This window comes from Macaca nemestrina, chromosome 10 (genome assembly GCF_043159975.1).
Source record: "Macaca nemestrina isolate mMacNem1 chromosome 10, mMacNem.hap1, whole genome shotgun sequence".
Taxonomy (NCBI): Eukaryota; Metazoa; Chordata; class Mammalia; order Primates; family Cercopithecidae; genus Macaca; species Macaca nemestrina.
Genome location: NC_092134.1, coordinates 82,894,244 through 82,912,921, shown reverse-complemented (window position 1 = coordinate 82,912,921; position 18,678 = coordinate 82,894,244). Strand labels below are relative to the sequence as shown.

The following is an 18,678-nucleotide window of genomic DNA, read 5'->3' as shown; positions in this document are numbered from 1 at the left end:
CACGTGACCTTTGCTGATGGCGGCGGCGGTGGCGGCGGCGGTGCTGGTGGCGCTCGGCGGCCGGAGCCGGATCCTGTAGCCGGGTGTGGGCCCGCGTCGGTCCTTCCCTCCTTCGGCCCTCTCTCTTGTCTTCCGGAGTGTGGCTGGCGGAGCCGGGATGGCGGAACGAGGCCTGGAGCCGTCGCCGGCCGCGGTGGCGGCGCTGCCGCCTGAAGTGCGGGCGCAGCTGGCGGAGCTGGAGCTGGAGCTCTCGGAGGGTAGGAGTCGGGCGGGGGAGAGGGCGCCCGGGGCCCTGCGGATCGCTGCGACTCGGGAGACAGGTCCCCCGCCGCGCGCCCTGGCGGCCGTGCGGCGAGGGGGACGAGGGTGCAGAGAACCTGGCCTGGCACTCCACGACCATCTTCCCTCCTCTCCCACCCCACTAAGTGGTTTCCTGTGGCTTTCATTGTTTTCCCATGAAGGGGACTAAGTAAGGGCTTGTGGGAGAGGTCCTCCCGGACCCACACTGCTTCTGCGCTTCCTGCCCCCCAAAACCCGAGACAAAGCTGCGCCCTCCCGCTTCTGCCCAGGCGTCTGGGCCAGGTGGGGTGAGGGGGAGGGCTGCGAGGAGGGTGGCTGACAGCTTTCTCCTTTCCTCTCCGCTTTTCGTGGAGGGCTCCACGCCTTGTTCCAGCCCCTTTCCCCCTTTCAAAAAGAGAAAGACACATGGGAAATCCGCAGCAGTGTTTCTTCTCTTTCCTTTAACAATGCGCGATGCCTCCTCAGTGACAGGAGTGAGACAGAAGCGGGTGAGCCATTGAGGGTCCTAGGGAGATGAGAAGCAGTGGCATTAACCCAGAGAGCCACTCGGTGCTGCTTTTAGACCACCTTTGTCATAAGAGGTTTTTTTTTTTCCTGGTGCCTGTTATTTGGGCTGAATTTTCCGCATGTGGTCACCTTTTGGAGTCTTTGAAGAGGGAGAGAGAGGAGGCTACCGGTTACTTGCAGATCCTGGCTGGCATTCTTTCTTTTGACAATGGATTGGGACAGGGAGGGTTCGATTTTTCAGAATTTAAAAAAATGGGATAAATCAAGCCACTGTTATTAGAGAACTCCTTGTACAACAATGAGCGAAACACAGTGCTCCGTTGTGGGCATGTGATCAGGCTTGTTGGGCAGTTGTGATCAGTTCTCTGTAAAGTTCCTGTTTTTATCACTAGCTGCCCCTGAGACAAAAGCAGCATTTTCTCCAAGCTTGATACCAGTACTTTGGTTGTGTCTCCAGAGTTGCATATTCTTGAGTTCCTTGTGGAAGGCCCTCTTCACTAGCATTTTTCAAGTGGATCAAAAACTCTTGATTGGAAAAGAAGAATGTGATCAACTCCCATGATCTTATTAAACATTACTTATTGTTTACTTATTAAGGCATTATGGTTCCCTCCCCTTCAAGAATCCTTTACAATGAAAAACCAAAAGTAGAGTTGAATGTTATAAATCCTGTTGGGCATTGAAGGAAATAATTATTTTTAATAACCCTTTTAATAACCTAATATATAGGGAAGTGCTGTTTTTACCTGTACTTAACTATCAACATGTTATTTTTCAATTAATCAATTCAATTTTCAAGTTATTCTTTGGCCAGCCCCGGGAATCACTGGTATTAGATTAATTTGTTTCTGTAAAGTGTTTAAGAAGATAGGAATCCTTTGGGTTTGTCTGCCCAGTTATACCTGTTTGAAATATTCACCAGGTGAATCCATTTGCCATAGACTTGAATGGCTGAGGCTTAGTTTGTTTAAATGTAAATTTCTTTAAGTTCCCCCCCCCCCCCGCTTCGAAAATTGAGGGACTTACCATCATTTCTGTCTCTCAAGATAACTCATTCTTCTCCTAAAGTGTTGACATTAAATCTGTGTTGACTTGCATTAAAATCTGACTTTTAAAACTGCTATTTGAAAGTAACAAATCAGCTAGCTTTGATTAGTCAGAAAGAGGTTTGCCTGGATGCTTGCGTCAGAGGGAGATTAAAAATAGGAGTTGATTGCTTTTACACGGAGAGGGAAATCCTGGAAGCTCCTTATTCTGGGTATATCTCTTTCCAGCTGATTGTTGTTTACATCTCTGGGTGTTTCTAGACATCTCTAGAATGTCTAGAAATATTCTGAGGAACTATTTCTAGGACCTACACTGATTAGCTCACCTCTCTCTCCTTCAGAAAGGTGTGAAACTTCTTCAAATTGTGAATGCCAAGGCTTAAACATTTTAAGGACAAGTGCGTGGTTTGCTTTCCAATGAAGGATTATTTTGGTTGGCATCTGACTTGGTTTGAATTTGTTTCTTATAGATTTATACTACACTTCTCGTATTTCATCTATTTTAGCAATGGATGACTCTGGAAAAAATACAGTTGAAAAACTTGGGCCTGCAGTGTCAGCATATTGGTCATCTTTCTTGCTTAAAGTACAGGGGACGGTTGGCTGGAGTAGATAGACATTAGGAATTCAAGTGAAGTTAAAATAACCCAATAGTCCCAATATCTGTGTAGTATGGTGTTATTTGTGATGTCTGTAGCATATTTAGAGCTAAGTTTTGTTTGTTTTGCATTTTCTCTACAGTTACTCTGCTCTAACATAAGTACTTTGCTTTTTTTGTTTTAGATGCTTTTCTTTTGTTTGCTTATTTGTTTTTTTTGAGATGGAGTCTCACACTGTTGTCCCAGCTGAGCTTACTGCAACCTCCGCCTCCCAGGCTCAAGCAGTTCTCCTGCCTCAGCCTCCCCAGTAGCAGGGATTACAGGCGAGCGCCACTACTGCCGGGCTAATTTTTTTGTATTTTAGTAGAGATGGGGTTTCACCATGTTTACCAGGCTTCATCTTAAACTCCTGACCTCAAATGATCCACCCGCCTCAGCCTTCCAAAGTGTTGGGATTACAGGCGTGAGCCACCGCTAAAGATGCTTTTAACTGTGTGTTTATCATGCCTTGCTGACATTGGTGCACTCATTTCTCTATTTTCATTTTTTTTTTTTTAGGTTCAGGCTGTCATTGGTCCTAATCATAGCAATAATCTGAGCTGTTTGCTGTTAAAGTATTTTCTTTGTGCTTGCCTGTATTTTCAGCTGCAGGCTTTGGTAATAGATCAGCCAACTCTGTGCTGAAATGCAGGTTTGTGCCTGCTTTGGGCTCTGCCGCAGAGTGTGTTGCAGAGCCCTGTGATGTGTCTGGTGCTTCAGGCAGGTCACCAGGCATCTTCCTGGTTAAAACCTGCTTCTACCACAAAAAGAACAGGCTGAAACTGCCTGGAAATTGTTTAAAAATTGAATTTTCATATAAGGGTGAGCTTTTCTATAGATGAGTTGAATAGGTGGAAGGTTTCTGCAAGTATTTCTGTGACTGACATTTTTAATGATTCACATATTTTATTATTATATCTTGACAGTAAGCTCTGTTGTTTGGACTTATGTATATGGTCTAGTCAAGTGTATGCACATAAAATAGCACTAATGGGGAGAATTAATTTGCTTAAATCTGTCTAATAATACATTATATTTGTGTAATGATCTTTTTGTATATTGTCATTTGAGCTTCACTAAACGTCAATAGATAGAATAGGTATTGTTACCACCCACCCCCACTTTCTTTTTTTTTGGCTTAACAGAAAGGAAAACTTGTACTTGGAAAGACTGTTTTGTCTAAAGCTGCATACCTAATAAGTATCATTATCCTAAGCGGTCATGTGATGATGATAGTGGAATGATTTAAATATCTGTGCTGTCATTGCACAACTTGTTAACTAATTTTTACTCTAAGGAAATGCTACCAAACAGTTCTTTTTTTTTTTTTTTGAGATGGAGTTTTGCTCTTGTTGCCCAGGCTGGAGTGAAATGGAGTGATCTCAGCTCACTGCAACTTCTGCCTCCGGGGTTCAGGTGATTCTCCTGCCTCAGCCTTTCTGAATAGCTGACTTTACAGGCATGCGCCACCATGCCCGGCTAATTTTGTATTTTTAGTAGAGATGGGTTTTCTCCATGTTGGTCAGGCTGGTCTCGAACTCCTGACCTCAGATGATCCACCCGCCTTGGCCTCCTGAAGTGCTGGGATTACAGGCGTGAGCCACTGTGCCTGGCCCTAGACCGTTCTATACCACAGTGTTGATTCTCTCTCTCTGAAATCTCTTTCAAATCCATCACTTACGCATTCAGTTCAGCAGATGTGTATTTTGTGCCTACTGTGTGCAAGTGAGCAGGATACCATGGTAGCTTTCAAGAAGCTCTGAGTCTGGCAGGGAAATCATTGAAAAATGCCAACAAAACAGCCCATGACCATGGTGGAGTTATGTACACAGGCTGCCTTCTAAGAAAAGAGGAAGCTATCTGCTTTATCGTTGTTGTGAGAGACAGAAGAGAATTATAAATACAAGACTGGATTGTGTGGCTAGCAGAGAGGGCTGTAATTTAGCCTGTGCAGATCAGTCATAAGCGCAATGCAAAGAAGAATGTTCCCATACTTCTGTGGCATGCAGGAAGGAGCTCAAGTCTTTCAGTGTCTGAGAATAGTCCAAAGATGACAACTGGAAAGGTATTTAAGATAAAATAACACTCACAGGAAGGGATCCTCCCTTTTCTTGTTTGAACACTTCTCTGAGCACAAACAGTAAACATAGTCCCATCCTCCCTTTCTCCTGCCTGTTTCGTCATGTAGCTTTGTGGTCCTTAAAGCATGGCACAGGGTCTACCATGAAGGCAAAGGGATAAGAGAAGGCTGACTTCCTAGGAATTGCAGTGACTTTTCTTTAGGAATGGGGAAGAGGTGGGAGAGTTGAAGAGGAAAAGGAGGAGATGTTGGATAAAGATTTTACAGTCTCAGAAGGGGGCAGGTAGACTTAAGCCACCATAAAACTGGTAAATCCCTCCTGCTTTACCTGTCATGGGAAACGGGGCCACTTCTCCCAAAATACATAGCTTAGTCATAGATTCATAGGCTACACCTTTATCAAAGTTCTATCTAAGCAGTTGTGACACCTGATGCTAGGAGTATTAAGGAAAGCAGGAATGTATATTTATAAATAACCAAGAATGGGCATTATCTAAGCGATCTACCTCCGGAACTTGCGTGTGTGTTTTTGGTGGGCAGGAGCTCATCTTCAGAATTACTGTCAGAGCCTGTGACACATTCCTTTGAAAATCCTCATGGTGGCAGATTTCAGTTCTTTGAGGGTAGAGTTTCATTTATAGGTCACTTGGAGTCAAATAGAGAAAAGCTGGTTAACATTCTTTTACAGCCCAAACTAGTTGTGACTGAAAAAATTAGAGTGATTATAAACTGATTTTAGTTGTGATTGTCAAAAAATCAGAATGATTGTAAACTGGTTTTGAGGGCAGTTCCAGAAGAGAAGTTACAGACAAATTCACTGGAAGAATGATTCACCTTATTGAAAAGAGTGGCTTGTTTGGATATCCTTGTTCTGGTGTGTATTTTGAAAAATTAATCTTGTTTGACAGCCCACAGCATTGAGCTGGATTTTTGAATAAGATAAATCATTAACATGTCATGCTTAGCTCAGCCCTTGATTGCAACTTTCTGTCCTAGCCTGTGTAAGACTTAGCACTTTAAGGTTGAAAGTTCATGTGACTGGCTAAAAAGGGCCTTCATACTATATTTGTATTCTAATTACTAGAGTTCTCCATGGTTCTCTCTCATGTGACTAATTCAGGGGTATTCTTTGAAATGCTCCTTCTTGCTTGTATGCAGTTTCTCATAAATCTTTAAGGATTCAGCTAAAGTACCACCTTTTTTTTTTTTTTTTTTTTGAGACAGTTTCACATTTGTTGCCCAGGCTGGAATGTAATGGTGCAATCTCAGCTCACCGCAACCTCTGCCTCCTGGGTTCAAGCAATTCTCCTGCCTCAGCCTCCCGAGTAGCTGGGATTACAGGCATGTACCACCACTTCTGGCTAATTTTGTATTTTTAGTAGAGGCGGGGTTTCTCTATGTTGGTCAGGCTGGTCTCGAACTCCTGACCTCAGGTGATCTGCCCACCTCGGCCTCCCAAAGTGCTGGGATTATAGGCATGAGCCACTGCACCTGGCTTTTTTTCTTTTTTTCTTTTTTGAGACGGAGTCTCGCTCTGTCACCCAGGCTGGAGTGCAGTGGCCGGATCTCAGCTCACTGCAAGCTCCGCCTCCCGGGTTCACGCCATTCTCCTGCCTCAGCCTCCCGAGTAGCTGGGACTATAGGCGCCCGCCACCTCGCCCGGCTAGTTTTTTGTATTTTTTAGTAGAGACGGGGTTTCACCGTGTTAGCCAGGATGGTCTCGATCTCCTGACCTCGTGAGCCGCCCGTCTCGGCCTCCCAAAGTGCTGGGATTACAGGCGTGAGCCACCGCGCCCGGCCTTTTTTCTTTTTTTTGAGATGGAATTTTTCCCTGTCGCCTGTGCTGGAGTACAATGGTGCAATCTCGGCTCACCGCAACCTCTGCCTCCTGGATTCAAGCAATTCTCCAGCCTCAGCCTCCCAAGTAGCTGGGATTATAGGTGCCCTCCACCATGCCCGGCTAATTTTTTGTGTCTTTAGTAGAGATGGGGTTTCACCAGTTGTCCAGGCTGGTCTCGAACCCTTGACCTTGTGATCTGCCTGCCTTGGCCTCCCAAAGTGCCGGGATTACAGGTGTGAGCCACCACACCAGGCTCAAGTACCACCTTTTTGTAAACCTATCCCTGACCAGTGTGATTTCTCCTTTTTTTTTTTTTTTTTGAGACAGGGTCTCAACTCTGTCGCTCAGACTGCAGCGGCTCACCACAACCCCCACCTTCCAGGCTCAAGCGATTCTCCTGCCTCAGCTTCCCCAGTAGCTGGGACTACAGGCAAATGCTACTACCGTCTGGCTAATTTTTATATTTTTAGTAGAGATGGGGTTTCACTATATTGGCCAGGCTGGTCTTGAACTCCTGACCTCAAATGATCCATCTGCCTCGATCTCCCAAAGTGCTGGGATTGCAGGCATGAGCCATGGCACCGGGCCAATCATATATTTTCTAAGTATTTAAATTGCTTTTCATTTTATCTCTTAAAAAATTTTTTTTTAAAGTAGAGATGAGGCTGGGTGCAGTGGCTCATGCCTGTAATCCCAGCACTTTGGGAGGCCGAGGAGGGCAGATCACGAGGTCAAGAGATCAAGACCATCCTGGCCAACATGGTGAAATCTCGTCTCTACTAAAATTACAAAAATTAGCTCAGCATGGTAGTTTGTGCCTGTAGTCCCAGCTACTTGGGAAGCTGAGAGCTCCTTTTGCCTTGGTTCCCCCAAAGTGCTGAGATTATAGGTGTGAGCCACCGAGTCTGGCCTTAGCTCAATGTAAGCTCTTTTTTTGTTTTTTTTTTTTCTTTTTTTTTGAGACAGAGTCTTGCTCTGTGCCCCAGGCTGGAGTGCAAGGCATGATCTCTGCTCACTGCAACCTCTACCTCCTGGTTTCAAGTGATTCTCCTGCCTCAGCCTCCTGAGTAGCTGGGATTACAGGCTCTTGCCACCACGCCTGGCTAATTTTTGTATTTTTGGTAGAGACAAGGTTTTGCCATGTTGGCCAGGTTGGTCTCAAACTCCTGACCTCAGGTGATCCTCCCGCATCGGCCTCCCAAAGTCCCAGGATTACAGGCTTGAGCCACCACCGCACCAGGCCTCAATGTAAGCTCTTATAGAGAGGTCCTTCGTGTCTGAAATTTATTTTAAATAACTTGCAACTATTTATTTCTTATGTTGTTTTAGGAATATTATAAATTTTTGGTCATTTCAATTTGAATTGAAAAATAAAGTCTCGCCGGGCGCGGTGGCTCAAGCCTGTAATCCCAGCACTTTGGGAGGCCGAGACGGGTGGATCACAAGGTCAGGAGATCGAGACCATCCTGGCTAACATGATGAAACCCCGTCTCTACTAAAAATACAAAAAAAAAAACTAGCCGGGCGAGGTGGCAGGCGCCTGTAGTCCCAGCTACTCTGTAGGCTGAGGCAGGAGAATGGCGTGAACCCGGGAGGCGGAGCTTGCAGTGAGCTGAGACCTGGCCACTGCACTCCAGCCTGGGCGACAGAGCGAGACTCCGTCTCAAAAAAAAAAAATAAAAATAAAAAAAAAAATAAAGTCTCTGTCTTGGGGACTTGATCTTGGCGTAAGGTATTGTTGTGTAATCATTTGAGAAGCACATATTTTGACATCTGGTGGGCCCGGGTTGAAGTTCTGGCTGTATCATTTATTAGCTCTGTGACCTTGGACAAACTGTCTAACCTCCCAGGTATGAGTTTTCAACACTTAAAAAAGAAATGACGGTGGGGTGCAGTGGCTCCCTCCTGTAATCCCAGCACTATGGGAGGCTGAGCTGGGTGGATTGCCTGAGTTCAGGAGTTCAAGACCAGCCTGGGCAACATGGTAAAACTCCGTCTCTACTAAAATACAAAAAAATTAGCTAGGTGTGGTGGCGTGCACCTATAGTCCCAGCTGCTCGGGAGGCTTGAATTGCTTGAACCTGGGAGGCGGAGCTTGCAGTGAGCTGGGATCACACCATTGCACTCCAGCCTGGGCGACAGAGTGAGACACCGTCTCAACAACAACAACAAAAAGGAATGACACCCTCCTTAGAGATGTAAGGAGGTTTAAAGTAAGAAATAGAAAAGCTGAGTGTAGTGTGGCATGCAGTGAGTGCTCAGCACATGTAATCTTTATTGCTGCTGATAGTGAATGGATGCATGGAGACTTGGCAGTTTTTAATATCTTGTGTTACTTAGTATAATAAGGTTATATATGAAGTGATGAATGGAATCAATTTGTGATACATTTTTTAAAAGTAAGGCTTCACTCCATCATCAGTTGTTCCTGTTGGCACCTATACCCTTAGTCCGGCACCTGTTGGGTCACTGCGAGCAGTTGATTAGAGCAGAAGACTTGCTGGTCTGTTTCATACAGACATCTCACATATGTACATTTCTGAACCTACAGGCTCAGGCAAGTGCCTGTGACATGTAAGCTTGGTTTCTGAGACTTAGCATCTACAAGCTATGAAAAGGAACATATGGATGTTTAGAATCTTCAGAAACTATGGTTTTTACTCTTCTGTTTCTTATTCCCCACTTGTCCTCAGTGAACACATCCTTTTAGTTCCTCTTTTAAAGGTTTTCTGGCTGGGTGCGGTGGCTCACGCCTGCAATCCCATTACTTTGGGAGGCTGAGGTGGGTGGATCACCTGAGGTCAGGAGTTCGGGACCAGCCTGGCCAACATGGCGAAACCCCGTCTGTACTAAAAATACAAAAACTAGCCGGGCATGGTGGCAGCTGCATGTAATCCCAGCTACTCTGGAGGCTGAGGCAGGAGAATTGCTTGAACCCGGGAGGTGGAGGTTGCAGTGAGCTGAGATCACGCCTCTGCACTCCAGCCTGGGAGACAGAGTGAGACTCAGTCTCAAAAAAAAAAAAAAAAAAAAGTTTTCTTGATCTTCTTTTCCTTAGAGTTTATTTACCCTGCCTTCGTGAGTCCTCTCAGACTTAATTGGTCTGATTATAGTCTCTTTTTAGCTCTAAACTGATCTTTCATCTTTTAAAAATACTACTTTTATTTAAAGCCATTGCTAAATCTAAGGCTCTGTCACTCAGTTGTCTTTTTTTTTTTTCTTTTTCTTTCTTTTTTTTTGAAATGGAGTTTCACTCTTGTTTCCCAGGCTGGAGTGCAATGGCACGATCTCAGCTCACCATAACCTCTGCCTCCTGGGTTCAAGCGATTCTCCTGCCTCAGCCTTCCGAGTAGCTGGGATTGCAGGCATGCACCACCACGCCCCGCTAATTTTGTATTTTTGGTAAAGACGAGGTTTCCCTATGTTGGTCAGCCTGGTCACAAACTCCCAACCTCAGGTGATCCGCCCACCTCTGCTTCCCAAAGTGCTGGGATTACAGGTGTGAGTCACCGTGCCCGGCCTTTTTTTTTCCCTTTTCTTAATGACAGTCTTGCTCTGTCATTGAGGCTAGAGTCCAGTGGTGACATTGTAGCTCACTGCAGCCTCTAATTCCTGGGCTCAAGTGATCCTCCTGATTCTGACTACAGGTGTGCGCCACGATGCCTGGCTAATTTTTTCTTTTCTTTTCTTTTTTTCTTTCTCTTTTTCTTTCTTCTTTTTTTTTGAGACAGAGTTGCCCAGGCTGGAGTGCAGTGGTGCCATCTTGGCTCAAAAACACCCTCCTCCCAGGTTGAAGTGATTCTCGTGCCTCAGCCTCCCAAGTAGCTGGGATTACAAGCATGCGCCACCACACCCCGCTAATTTTTGTATTTTTAGTAGACACAGGGTTATGCCATATTGGCCAATGCCTGGCTAATATTTTATTTGACTTTTTTTGGTAGAGATGGGGGTCTCCCTATGTTGCCCAGGCCGATCTTGATCTTCTGGTCTCAAGAAATCCTCCTGCCTCAGCCTCCTAAAGCACTGGGATTACAGACATGAGCAATTGTGTTGGGCCTCAATTATCTTTGAATTCTAAGTTTCCTAAAAGTGGAGATGGTTTCCTATATTCTTTACCCTTAGGGTCTAAGTTAGTACTTTTGTACACGTCAAACGGTCCATCTCTTTTTGTTGATTGTTTATATCACAGAGGATTGAGAGTTTTTCATATCTTTGTGTTTATAGTGCATAAGATGCTTTCTGGTGTGGATGCTCTTTTATGAGTAAGACAGGTTCTGAGAGGCCATTTCTTTGGAAATTCCGTAGTGTCACAGCAGTCTGAATCTTTGGATACATGGGTTGGATTCGTTGGACCTGAAAACTCTAAAATTACATGCAGGACTTTTTTTTTTTTTTGGTTGAGACAGGATCTTGTTCTGTCACCAAGGCTGGAGTGCAGTGGTGTGAACATGGCTCACTGCAGCCTTGAACTCCTGGGATCAAGTGATCCTTCCACCCCAGCCTCCCAAGTAGCTGGGGCCACAGGTATGCGCCACCATGCCCAGCTAATTTTTTTATCTTTTGTAGAGATGGACTCTTGCCATGTTGCCCAGGCTGGTCTTAAACTCTGTGCTCAAGCAGTCCTCCCACCTTGGCCTCCCAAAGTGGTGGGATTACAGGCATGAGCCACGACACCTGGCTGTATGCAGGATTTTGAGTGTGAGTACTTATGTGTCTTTTTTGGGATCTAGGTCTACACCTTTCATCAGTTTCTTAAAGAGAGCTATGAAGCAAAGTTAACCAAGACTATGCATTATCACCTTTCATTCTAACTAGTTTATAAGGAAGACCAGAGTCCCTCAGCTTCCCTCCCCAACACTTGGCAGACTCATCTGTATCAGTTCCACCTGTATCCCCTTTCTTTTCTCAGAGGAAGAATTGTCCTCTTTCTCTTCTAAGGTCTGTCCCTCCATGTTCTCATTCTCATCCCTTCTCTTTTGAGATTTTGGGATCTCAGTTTATTGATTGATCTATTCATTTACAGTCTCTCTTTGTTTCTTTCATCTTCAGCCTCTCATTTAACACTTTGCCCTTGACTCCTTGCCTTCAGCCTATATATTTGTTCCAGCTTCTCCCATCTTTATTTTATGTTTTGGAAACAGGGTCTCACTCTGTTGCCCAGGCTGTAGTGTAGTGGGGTGCTCACTGCAGCCTTGACTTCCTGGGCTCAAGTGATCCTCTCACCTCAACCTCTCAGGTAGCTGGGACTACAGGTACATTCCACCATGCCCGGCTAATTTTTAAATTTTTTTGTAGCAACAAGGTCTTGCTTTGTTGCACAGGCTCGTCTTGAACTCCTGGGCTCAAATAATCTTCCCACCTCAGCCTCCCAGAATGTTGGGATTACAGGCATGAACCACCATGCCCAGCCTCCCAGCTTTAAAAAAACACACACACAAAACTTTGCCACAGTCGGCCGGGTGCGGTGGCTCAAGCCTGTAATCCCAGCACTTTGGGAGGCCGAGACAGGCGGATCACGAGGTCAGGAGATCGAGACCATCCTGGCTGACACGGTGAAACCCCGTCTCTACTAAAAAATACAAAAAACTAGCCGGGTGAGGTGGCGGGCGCCTGTAGTCCCAGATACTCGGGAGGCTGAGGCAGGAGAATGGCGTGAACCCGGGAAGCGGAGCTTGCAGTGAGCTGAGATCTGGCCACTGCACTCCAGCCTGGGCCACAGAGCGAGACTCCGTCTCAAAAAAAAAAAAAAAAAAAAAACTTTGCCACAGTCTTGCATGAGAATATGCTTGCTTTCATGTGCTGGCACTCTCCCTCTCTCAAGCCTAAAAGGTGTGGCCTGTATTTCCTTCCTCTTATTTTTTACCTTTGCTCACTGCTCAGTCCATTTCCCCTGCCTTATTAAGTCTGTGAAACAGCTGTCTCCAAGGCTACCACTGACTCCCAATTTCAGACTGCAGAGAACCTGCTGGATATGGCATCTCTCTCTGCGGCATTGTACACTGTGGACTTTTGTTTTTTTTGAGATGGAATCTCACCCTGTTGCCTAGGCTGGAGTCCAGTGGTGCAATCTCTGCTCACCGCAACCCCTGCCTCCCAGGTTAAAACAATTCTCCTGCCTCAGCCTCCCAAGTAGCTGGGATTATAGGCACCTGCCACCACGCCCAGCTAATTTTTGTATTTTGGTAGAGATGGGGTTTCACCATGTTGGCCAGGCTGGTCTCAAACTCCTGACCTCGTGATCCGCCCGCCTCGGCCTCCAGAATGCTGGGATTGCAGGTGTGAACCACTGCGCCCGGCCCTATGCTGTGGACCAGTATCTTCATAAACTCTTCCCTTCCTAACCTTTGTGTCATAGTTTCCTTCTGGCTTCCTAACCTTCCTCGTGCTCTCTCTGGGGTTTCTTCTTCTCTTTCTTTCCCCTGATGAGGGTATTCCTCAGATTTGTGTCTGTTCTTCACCTCACTTTACATACACAGATGAGTAATCTCATCTGTGCCCAGGACTTCAGCTGTCATGGCTGTGCACATGGTTCCCTAGTCTGTATCTGTAGCCCTGACTTTCGTCTACTCTAGACATTCCATTGGTTCCCCCCATGCTAACATGGTAAGTCTAAAACCACTCGGTTTCAACTTCTTCCTCCACCCCTGCTCCCACCTCCCCGCTTCACAGATATCTGTATTTCAGAATGTCCACTTACTATCTCCATCCATTTCTGCTGCTATGACAACGTACCTTAGACTTGGTAAATTATAAATGATAGAAATTTATTGCTCACAGTTTGGAAGCTAGGAAGTCAAAGATCGAGAAGTCAGAAGATATATTGTCTGATGAGAGCCTGCTGTCTGCTTCAAAGATGGCACCTTCTTGTTGCATCCTCACATGGTGGGAGGGGCAAACAGGCTCCCTCAAGCTTGTTTTATAAGGGCACTAAGCCTGTTCATGAGCACTCCTCTTTCATGACCTAATCACCTCCTAGAGGCACCGTCTCTCTCTGTCTTTCTGTGTTTCTATATTTCTCTCTCTTTCTCTCTCTGTCTCTCTTTCTCTCTTTCCCTCTTTCTTTCTCTTTCCCTCTTTTCCTCTTTCTCTCTGTCTCTCTTTCTTTCTTCCTTCTTCTTTCTTCTTTCTGACAGTCTTGCTCATCACCAAGGCTGGAGTGCAGTGGCGAGATCATAGCTCACAGTAGCCTTGGTTTCCTGGGCTTAAGTGATCCTCCCACCTCAGCCTCCCAAGTAGCTGGGATTACAGGCGTGTGCCACCAAACCTGGCTAATTTTTTATTTTTTGTGGAGATGGGGTCTTGTTACGTTTCCCAGGCTGGTCTCAAACCCCTGGCCATGAATGATACTCCCACCTTGGCCTCCCAAAGTGCAGAGATTATGACTGTGAGCCACTGTGCCTGGACCCCATCTCTTAATGCTATCACATTGGGGATTAAGTTCCAACATAGGAATTTTTGGGGGACACTGACATTCAGACCATAGTAACTTATCGAAATCAAAATATGGAGAGTCATCTTTATATTCTTTATTTATTTATTTAAAATTTTTTTTTTTTTTTTTTTTTTTGGAGATGGAATCTCGCTCTGTCACCCATGCTGGAGTGCAGTGGCGCAATCTCGGCTCACTGCAAACTACGCCTCCTGGGTTCACGCCATTCTCCTGCCTCAGCCTCCTGAGTAGCTGGGACTACAGGTGCCCGCCACCATGCCCGGCTAATTTTTTGTATTTTTAGTAGAGATGGGGTTTCACTGTGTTAGCCAGGATGGTCTCAATCTCCTGACCTTGTGATCTGCCCAACTTCGGCCTCCCAAAGTGCTGGGATTACAGTCGTGAGCCACTGCACCCGGCTGAGTCATTCTTATATTCTAAAAAAATTTTGTTTTGGCTGGACACAGAGTCTCGCTCTGTCACCCAGGCTGGAGTACAGTGGCATGATCTCGGCTCACTGCAAGCTCCACCTCCTGGATTCACACCATTCTCCTGCCTCAGCCTCCCCAGTAGCTGGGACTGCAGGCACCTGCCAGCACGCCAGGCTAATTTTTTGGAATTTTTTTTGTAGAGATAGGGTTTCACCAGGTTAGCCAGGATGGTCTCGATCTCCTGACCTCGTGATCTACCCGCCTTGGCCTCCCAAAGTGCTGGGATTATAGGCGTGAGCCACTGCACCTGGCCAAAAAAAGTTTTTTAATTGAAAAAAATTTTTTTTTTTTTTTAAATAGAGATGGGGTTTTGCAGTGTTTCCCAGGCTAGTCTCACTCCTGGGCTAAGGTGATTCACTCGTCTTGACCTCCCAAAGTGCCGAGATTACAAGTGTGAGCCACCTTGCCCAGTGATCCATATTCTAATGAATCACAGAGTCTTGTTGTTTCTACTTCCTGTTCTCCATGCCATTCCAGTGTTAGTTCAGGCACTTATTTCTTGCTTAGACTAATGAGGTAGTCTCCTAACTCGTCTGCCTGTCTCAGTCTCTTCTCCCTTCAGTATGTCCTTCTCTACCCTGTCATTGATTGATCATTCTGAAACACAAAGCTAATTGTGTTATTTTCCCTTTTTAAAACTTTTCCTTGGCTTCTCCCAGTCACAGGATAAACTCTAAGCATCTTTCTTTGTATATGAAGACCTGCCTGCCTTTTTAACCTCATTTCCTCCGCTGTCTATATTTGTTCTCTGCTCTCTAGCCATGCCAGATGACTTGCACTTCCCTGAATACACTGTGCTTTTTTTCACTTGTATGCTTTTGTATACATTGCCATTCTCTAAAACGTCTACTCTGGCATGTTCTTCCCCTTTTTTTTGCCCAGTTAACTTCTGTTTCAGTTTCCTGTGAGTTTCCAGTTAACTTCTGTTTCATTCCAGTTTCCTTTTCTAAGCTCTTTTAAGAAGTTAAATCTCTGTATAAGTAATCATCAGTTATTGAGAACTTATGATGTAATAGGTCCTGTGCTTAGCACTTCATATACCTTGCCTGCCTGGTAAGTAGGTGCTGAATACATAACTTCTATTATCATAATGATGATGAGGGAACTGAGGTAGCAAAAAGCACCTGAACATTGCATACAATATATCTTCCCATCTGTGGTTACACATTTCCCCATAAGGTAGCATTCTGGATGCACCACACTCGGAAGGAGCAGTGAATTTGGGAGTCATACTGAATTGGGTTCACACCCTGTATGGTCTTGGGTAATTTTTTGTTTGTTTGTTTGTTTGTTTGTTTGTTTGAGATGGAGTCTCTCTCTTGTTGCCCAGGCTGGAGTGCAATAGCGTGACCTCGGCTCACTGCAACCTCCGCCTCCTGGGTTCAAGCGATTCTCCCGCCTCAGCCTCCCGAGTAGCTGGGATTACAGGCACCGGCTACCATGGCCGGCTAATTTTTGTATTTTAGTGGAGATGGGCTTTCACCATGTTGGCCAGGCTGACCTCAAGTGATCGCCCACCTCGGCCTCCCAAAGTACTGGGATTACAGGCGTCAGCCACTGCACCCGGCCCTTGGGAAAGTCTTTGAAATGTGTTTCTAATCTTAACAACTCCTAGAGATAGGTATGCAATTTCTGCACAGTGTGCTGGGATTGGAAACCAAGTCTTTTTGGTTCTAAGCCCTGTAGTGTTTCCACACAGCCGTTTTGTTCTCCATCTCCCTGAATCTTGTTTCAAGTAGTTTCAGCAGAATTCTCTTCCATCTAAACTGTTTATGTCTCATTTTCCTTAGGATACAACTTCTGTCTTTTTTTGTTTGTTTTTTGAGACAGGGTCTTGGTTTGTCCCCCAAGCTGGAGTGCAGTGGCATGATCTTAGCTCAATGCAGCCTCAAACTCCTATATACAAGCGATCCTCCAAGTAACTGGGATTACAGGTCCCTGTCGCCATCCCTGGCTAATTTTTTATTTTTTGCAGAGACGGGGGTCTCACTTTGTTGCCCAGGCTGGTCTTGAACTCCTGGGCTCAAGCAGTCCTCCTTCCTTGGCTGCCCAAAATTCTGGGATTATAGGCCTGAACCACTGCACCTGGCCACAGCTTCTGCCTTTGTTCTTTTGGTGGTAGGGCTCCCTTGGGAGAAGAATGGGAATATTCTATCTTATTCTCAGAGAAAAAGGTATAGGGGTGTAATTTGTTATTTCTCACTGTGCTTTGCAGGAACCAGAGGGGTTAACACTCTGTAGATTATATTTGGAGGGTTTCCTTCAGACCAATGTAACTACTGGCAAAATGTGACTTTTATTTCTTCTTCTTATTTCTTAAAATTTTTGTAGAGATGGTGTCTCACTGTATTGCCCAGGCTCATCTTGAACTCCTGGGCTCAAGCGATCCTTCCACCTTGGCCTCCCAAAGTGTTGGGATTACAGGCATAAGCCACTATGCCGGGCCTCTTTTATTTCTTAAAATAATGAAAAATATGAAGATCATCTATAAAGTGAAAGATAATTTTATATACTTGTCTTTTGTTGTGAAGTTACTTTTTCTTCCTTGGATTGAGATGGAGATGACGAGAAGCTGAAAGGGGAAACCCAGGATGATAATATTTTGGATGCTGCATGGGACAGCCCTAAATGAAAATCCACAGGTCTAGCCTAGTATCTTGGAAAGGTCTGTGTTGTGAACAGGTCTTGGGCTTCTGGGCTATTGATACAGTTATACTTACATTGTGGTGCAGAAAGAGGTTTTAGTCTTTTTTCCCCCAGTATATTTAATGTTTAATGTAAAAATCAGCGTATAAATGAATGTAGATGTTTCTGTGAATGACATGTACTTTAATTGTGTTTTTTTTTTGGAGGTTTTTTTTTTTTTTTTTTTTTGGTGAAAGAATAGTGCTCTAATACCCTTTATTTTTGGAGGACTGTTGCATCTGCAGGATTTTTTTTTTCTTTTTCTTTCTAAGGATGTAAGATCATATTGTCGTAAGTTAATCATAGGCCAGAACTGTGGCTTTTAATTCAGTTCAGGCATGAATAAATTTTATAGTGCTGATCAGTCTTGTCAATGAATCTCTTTTTTTTTTTTTTTGAGACGAAGTCTTGCTTGTTACCCAGGCTGAAGTGCAGTGACACAATCTTGGCTCACTGCAACCTCCGCCTCCTAGGTTCAAGCCATTGTCCTGCCTTAGCCTCCCCAGTAGCTGAGATTACAGGTGCGCACCACCATGCTCAGCTAATTTTTGTATTTTTAGCGGAGACGGGGTTTCACCATGTTGGTCAGGCTTGTCTTGAACTCGTTACTTCGTAATCCACACACCTCAGCCTCCCAAAGTGCTGGGACTACAGGCATGAGCCACCGCACCCAACCTAAATTTCCTTTTAAAAAAATCAACCCAGCAAGGAATTGTTAGGTAGAAGCTTCTGATAGTTCTTGTTTAGTAAATCTGTGACAAAGGCAAAGAAACTGTCTTAAAATTTTAAAGAGTCATTCTTGATTTATTTGACTTCCTCTCTGGTTTGGAGAAACTTTCATTTTTAAGTTGAACATGTAGAAAAAGCAGTGGTATGAGTTTTCCTTCCATAGTTCTTTGCTTGTTTTTCTTCAAGAAGACCAAGAGAAGTACTAGAAAATGAACATCCTGTTAAAAAAACAACTTCTCGGCCGGGCGTGGTGGCTCAAGCCTGTAATCCCAGCACTTTGGGAGGCCGAGACGGGTGGATCATGAGGTCAGAAGATCGAGACCATCCTGGCTAACACAGTGAAACCCTGTCTCTACTAAAAAACACAAAAAACTAGCCGGGCGAGTTGGCGGGCGCTTGTAGTCCCAGCTACTTGGGAGGCTGAGGCAAGAGAATGGCGTGAACCCGGGAGGTGGAGCTTGCAGTGAGCTGAGATCGCGCCACTGCACTCCAGCCTGCGCGACAGAGCGAGACTCCGTCTCAAAAAAAAAAACAAAAAAAAAAAACAAAAACAACTTCTCCATTTGTCGGTTTTCTGAGCTCTGATTTCTAATGTTACCCCTATATCATAGCTATTTTTAAAATTATCTTAAAGTTAGGAAATTATCATTTGCATAAATATTCTCATCTCCCCTAAGTAAGCTGCTTGAGGACAGCACACAGTGTCCTTTAGTGAAAATGCTTTTTGGTTCAGCTAGTGAACGAGGGGATTCTGCCATCAGCCTCCCTATCTACCTTTTTTCTTGCTAGTATCTGACACTCTTCATATGGGTTTCCTCGCTCTTTCTTGACAAGCTCATTCCTGTCTCTGCATTTGTAGCGAGTATTTTCCCTGTCAGGACTGCTTTTTCTACTATTAAAATCCAACCCTTGTTTCAAGGCCTGGCTGATGTT

General features: G+C 45.0%; 1 protein-coding gene across 4 annotated transcripts in view; it reads left to right on the top strand.

The window, feature by feature from the left end:
- The window catches only part of LOC105474366 (disco interacting protein 2 homolog B), a 263,589-nt gene continuing 244,911 nt past the window's right edge, over positions 1 to 18,678 (top strand). For 3 of the 4 annotated variants that reach the window (XM_011728988.2, XM_011728987.2, XM_011728985.2), the window contains exon 1: positions 33 to 257. In XM_011728988.2, coding sequence (XP_011727290.1) covers positions 158 to 257 — 100 coding nt within the window. In that variant the 5' untranslated portion in view covers positions 33 to 157. Of the gene's footprint in view, positions 258 to 18,678 lie in introns of all 4 variants that reach the window. The other variant, XM_011728986.3, reaches the window with a different exon arrangement.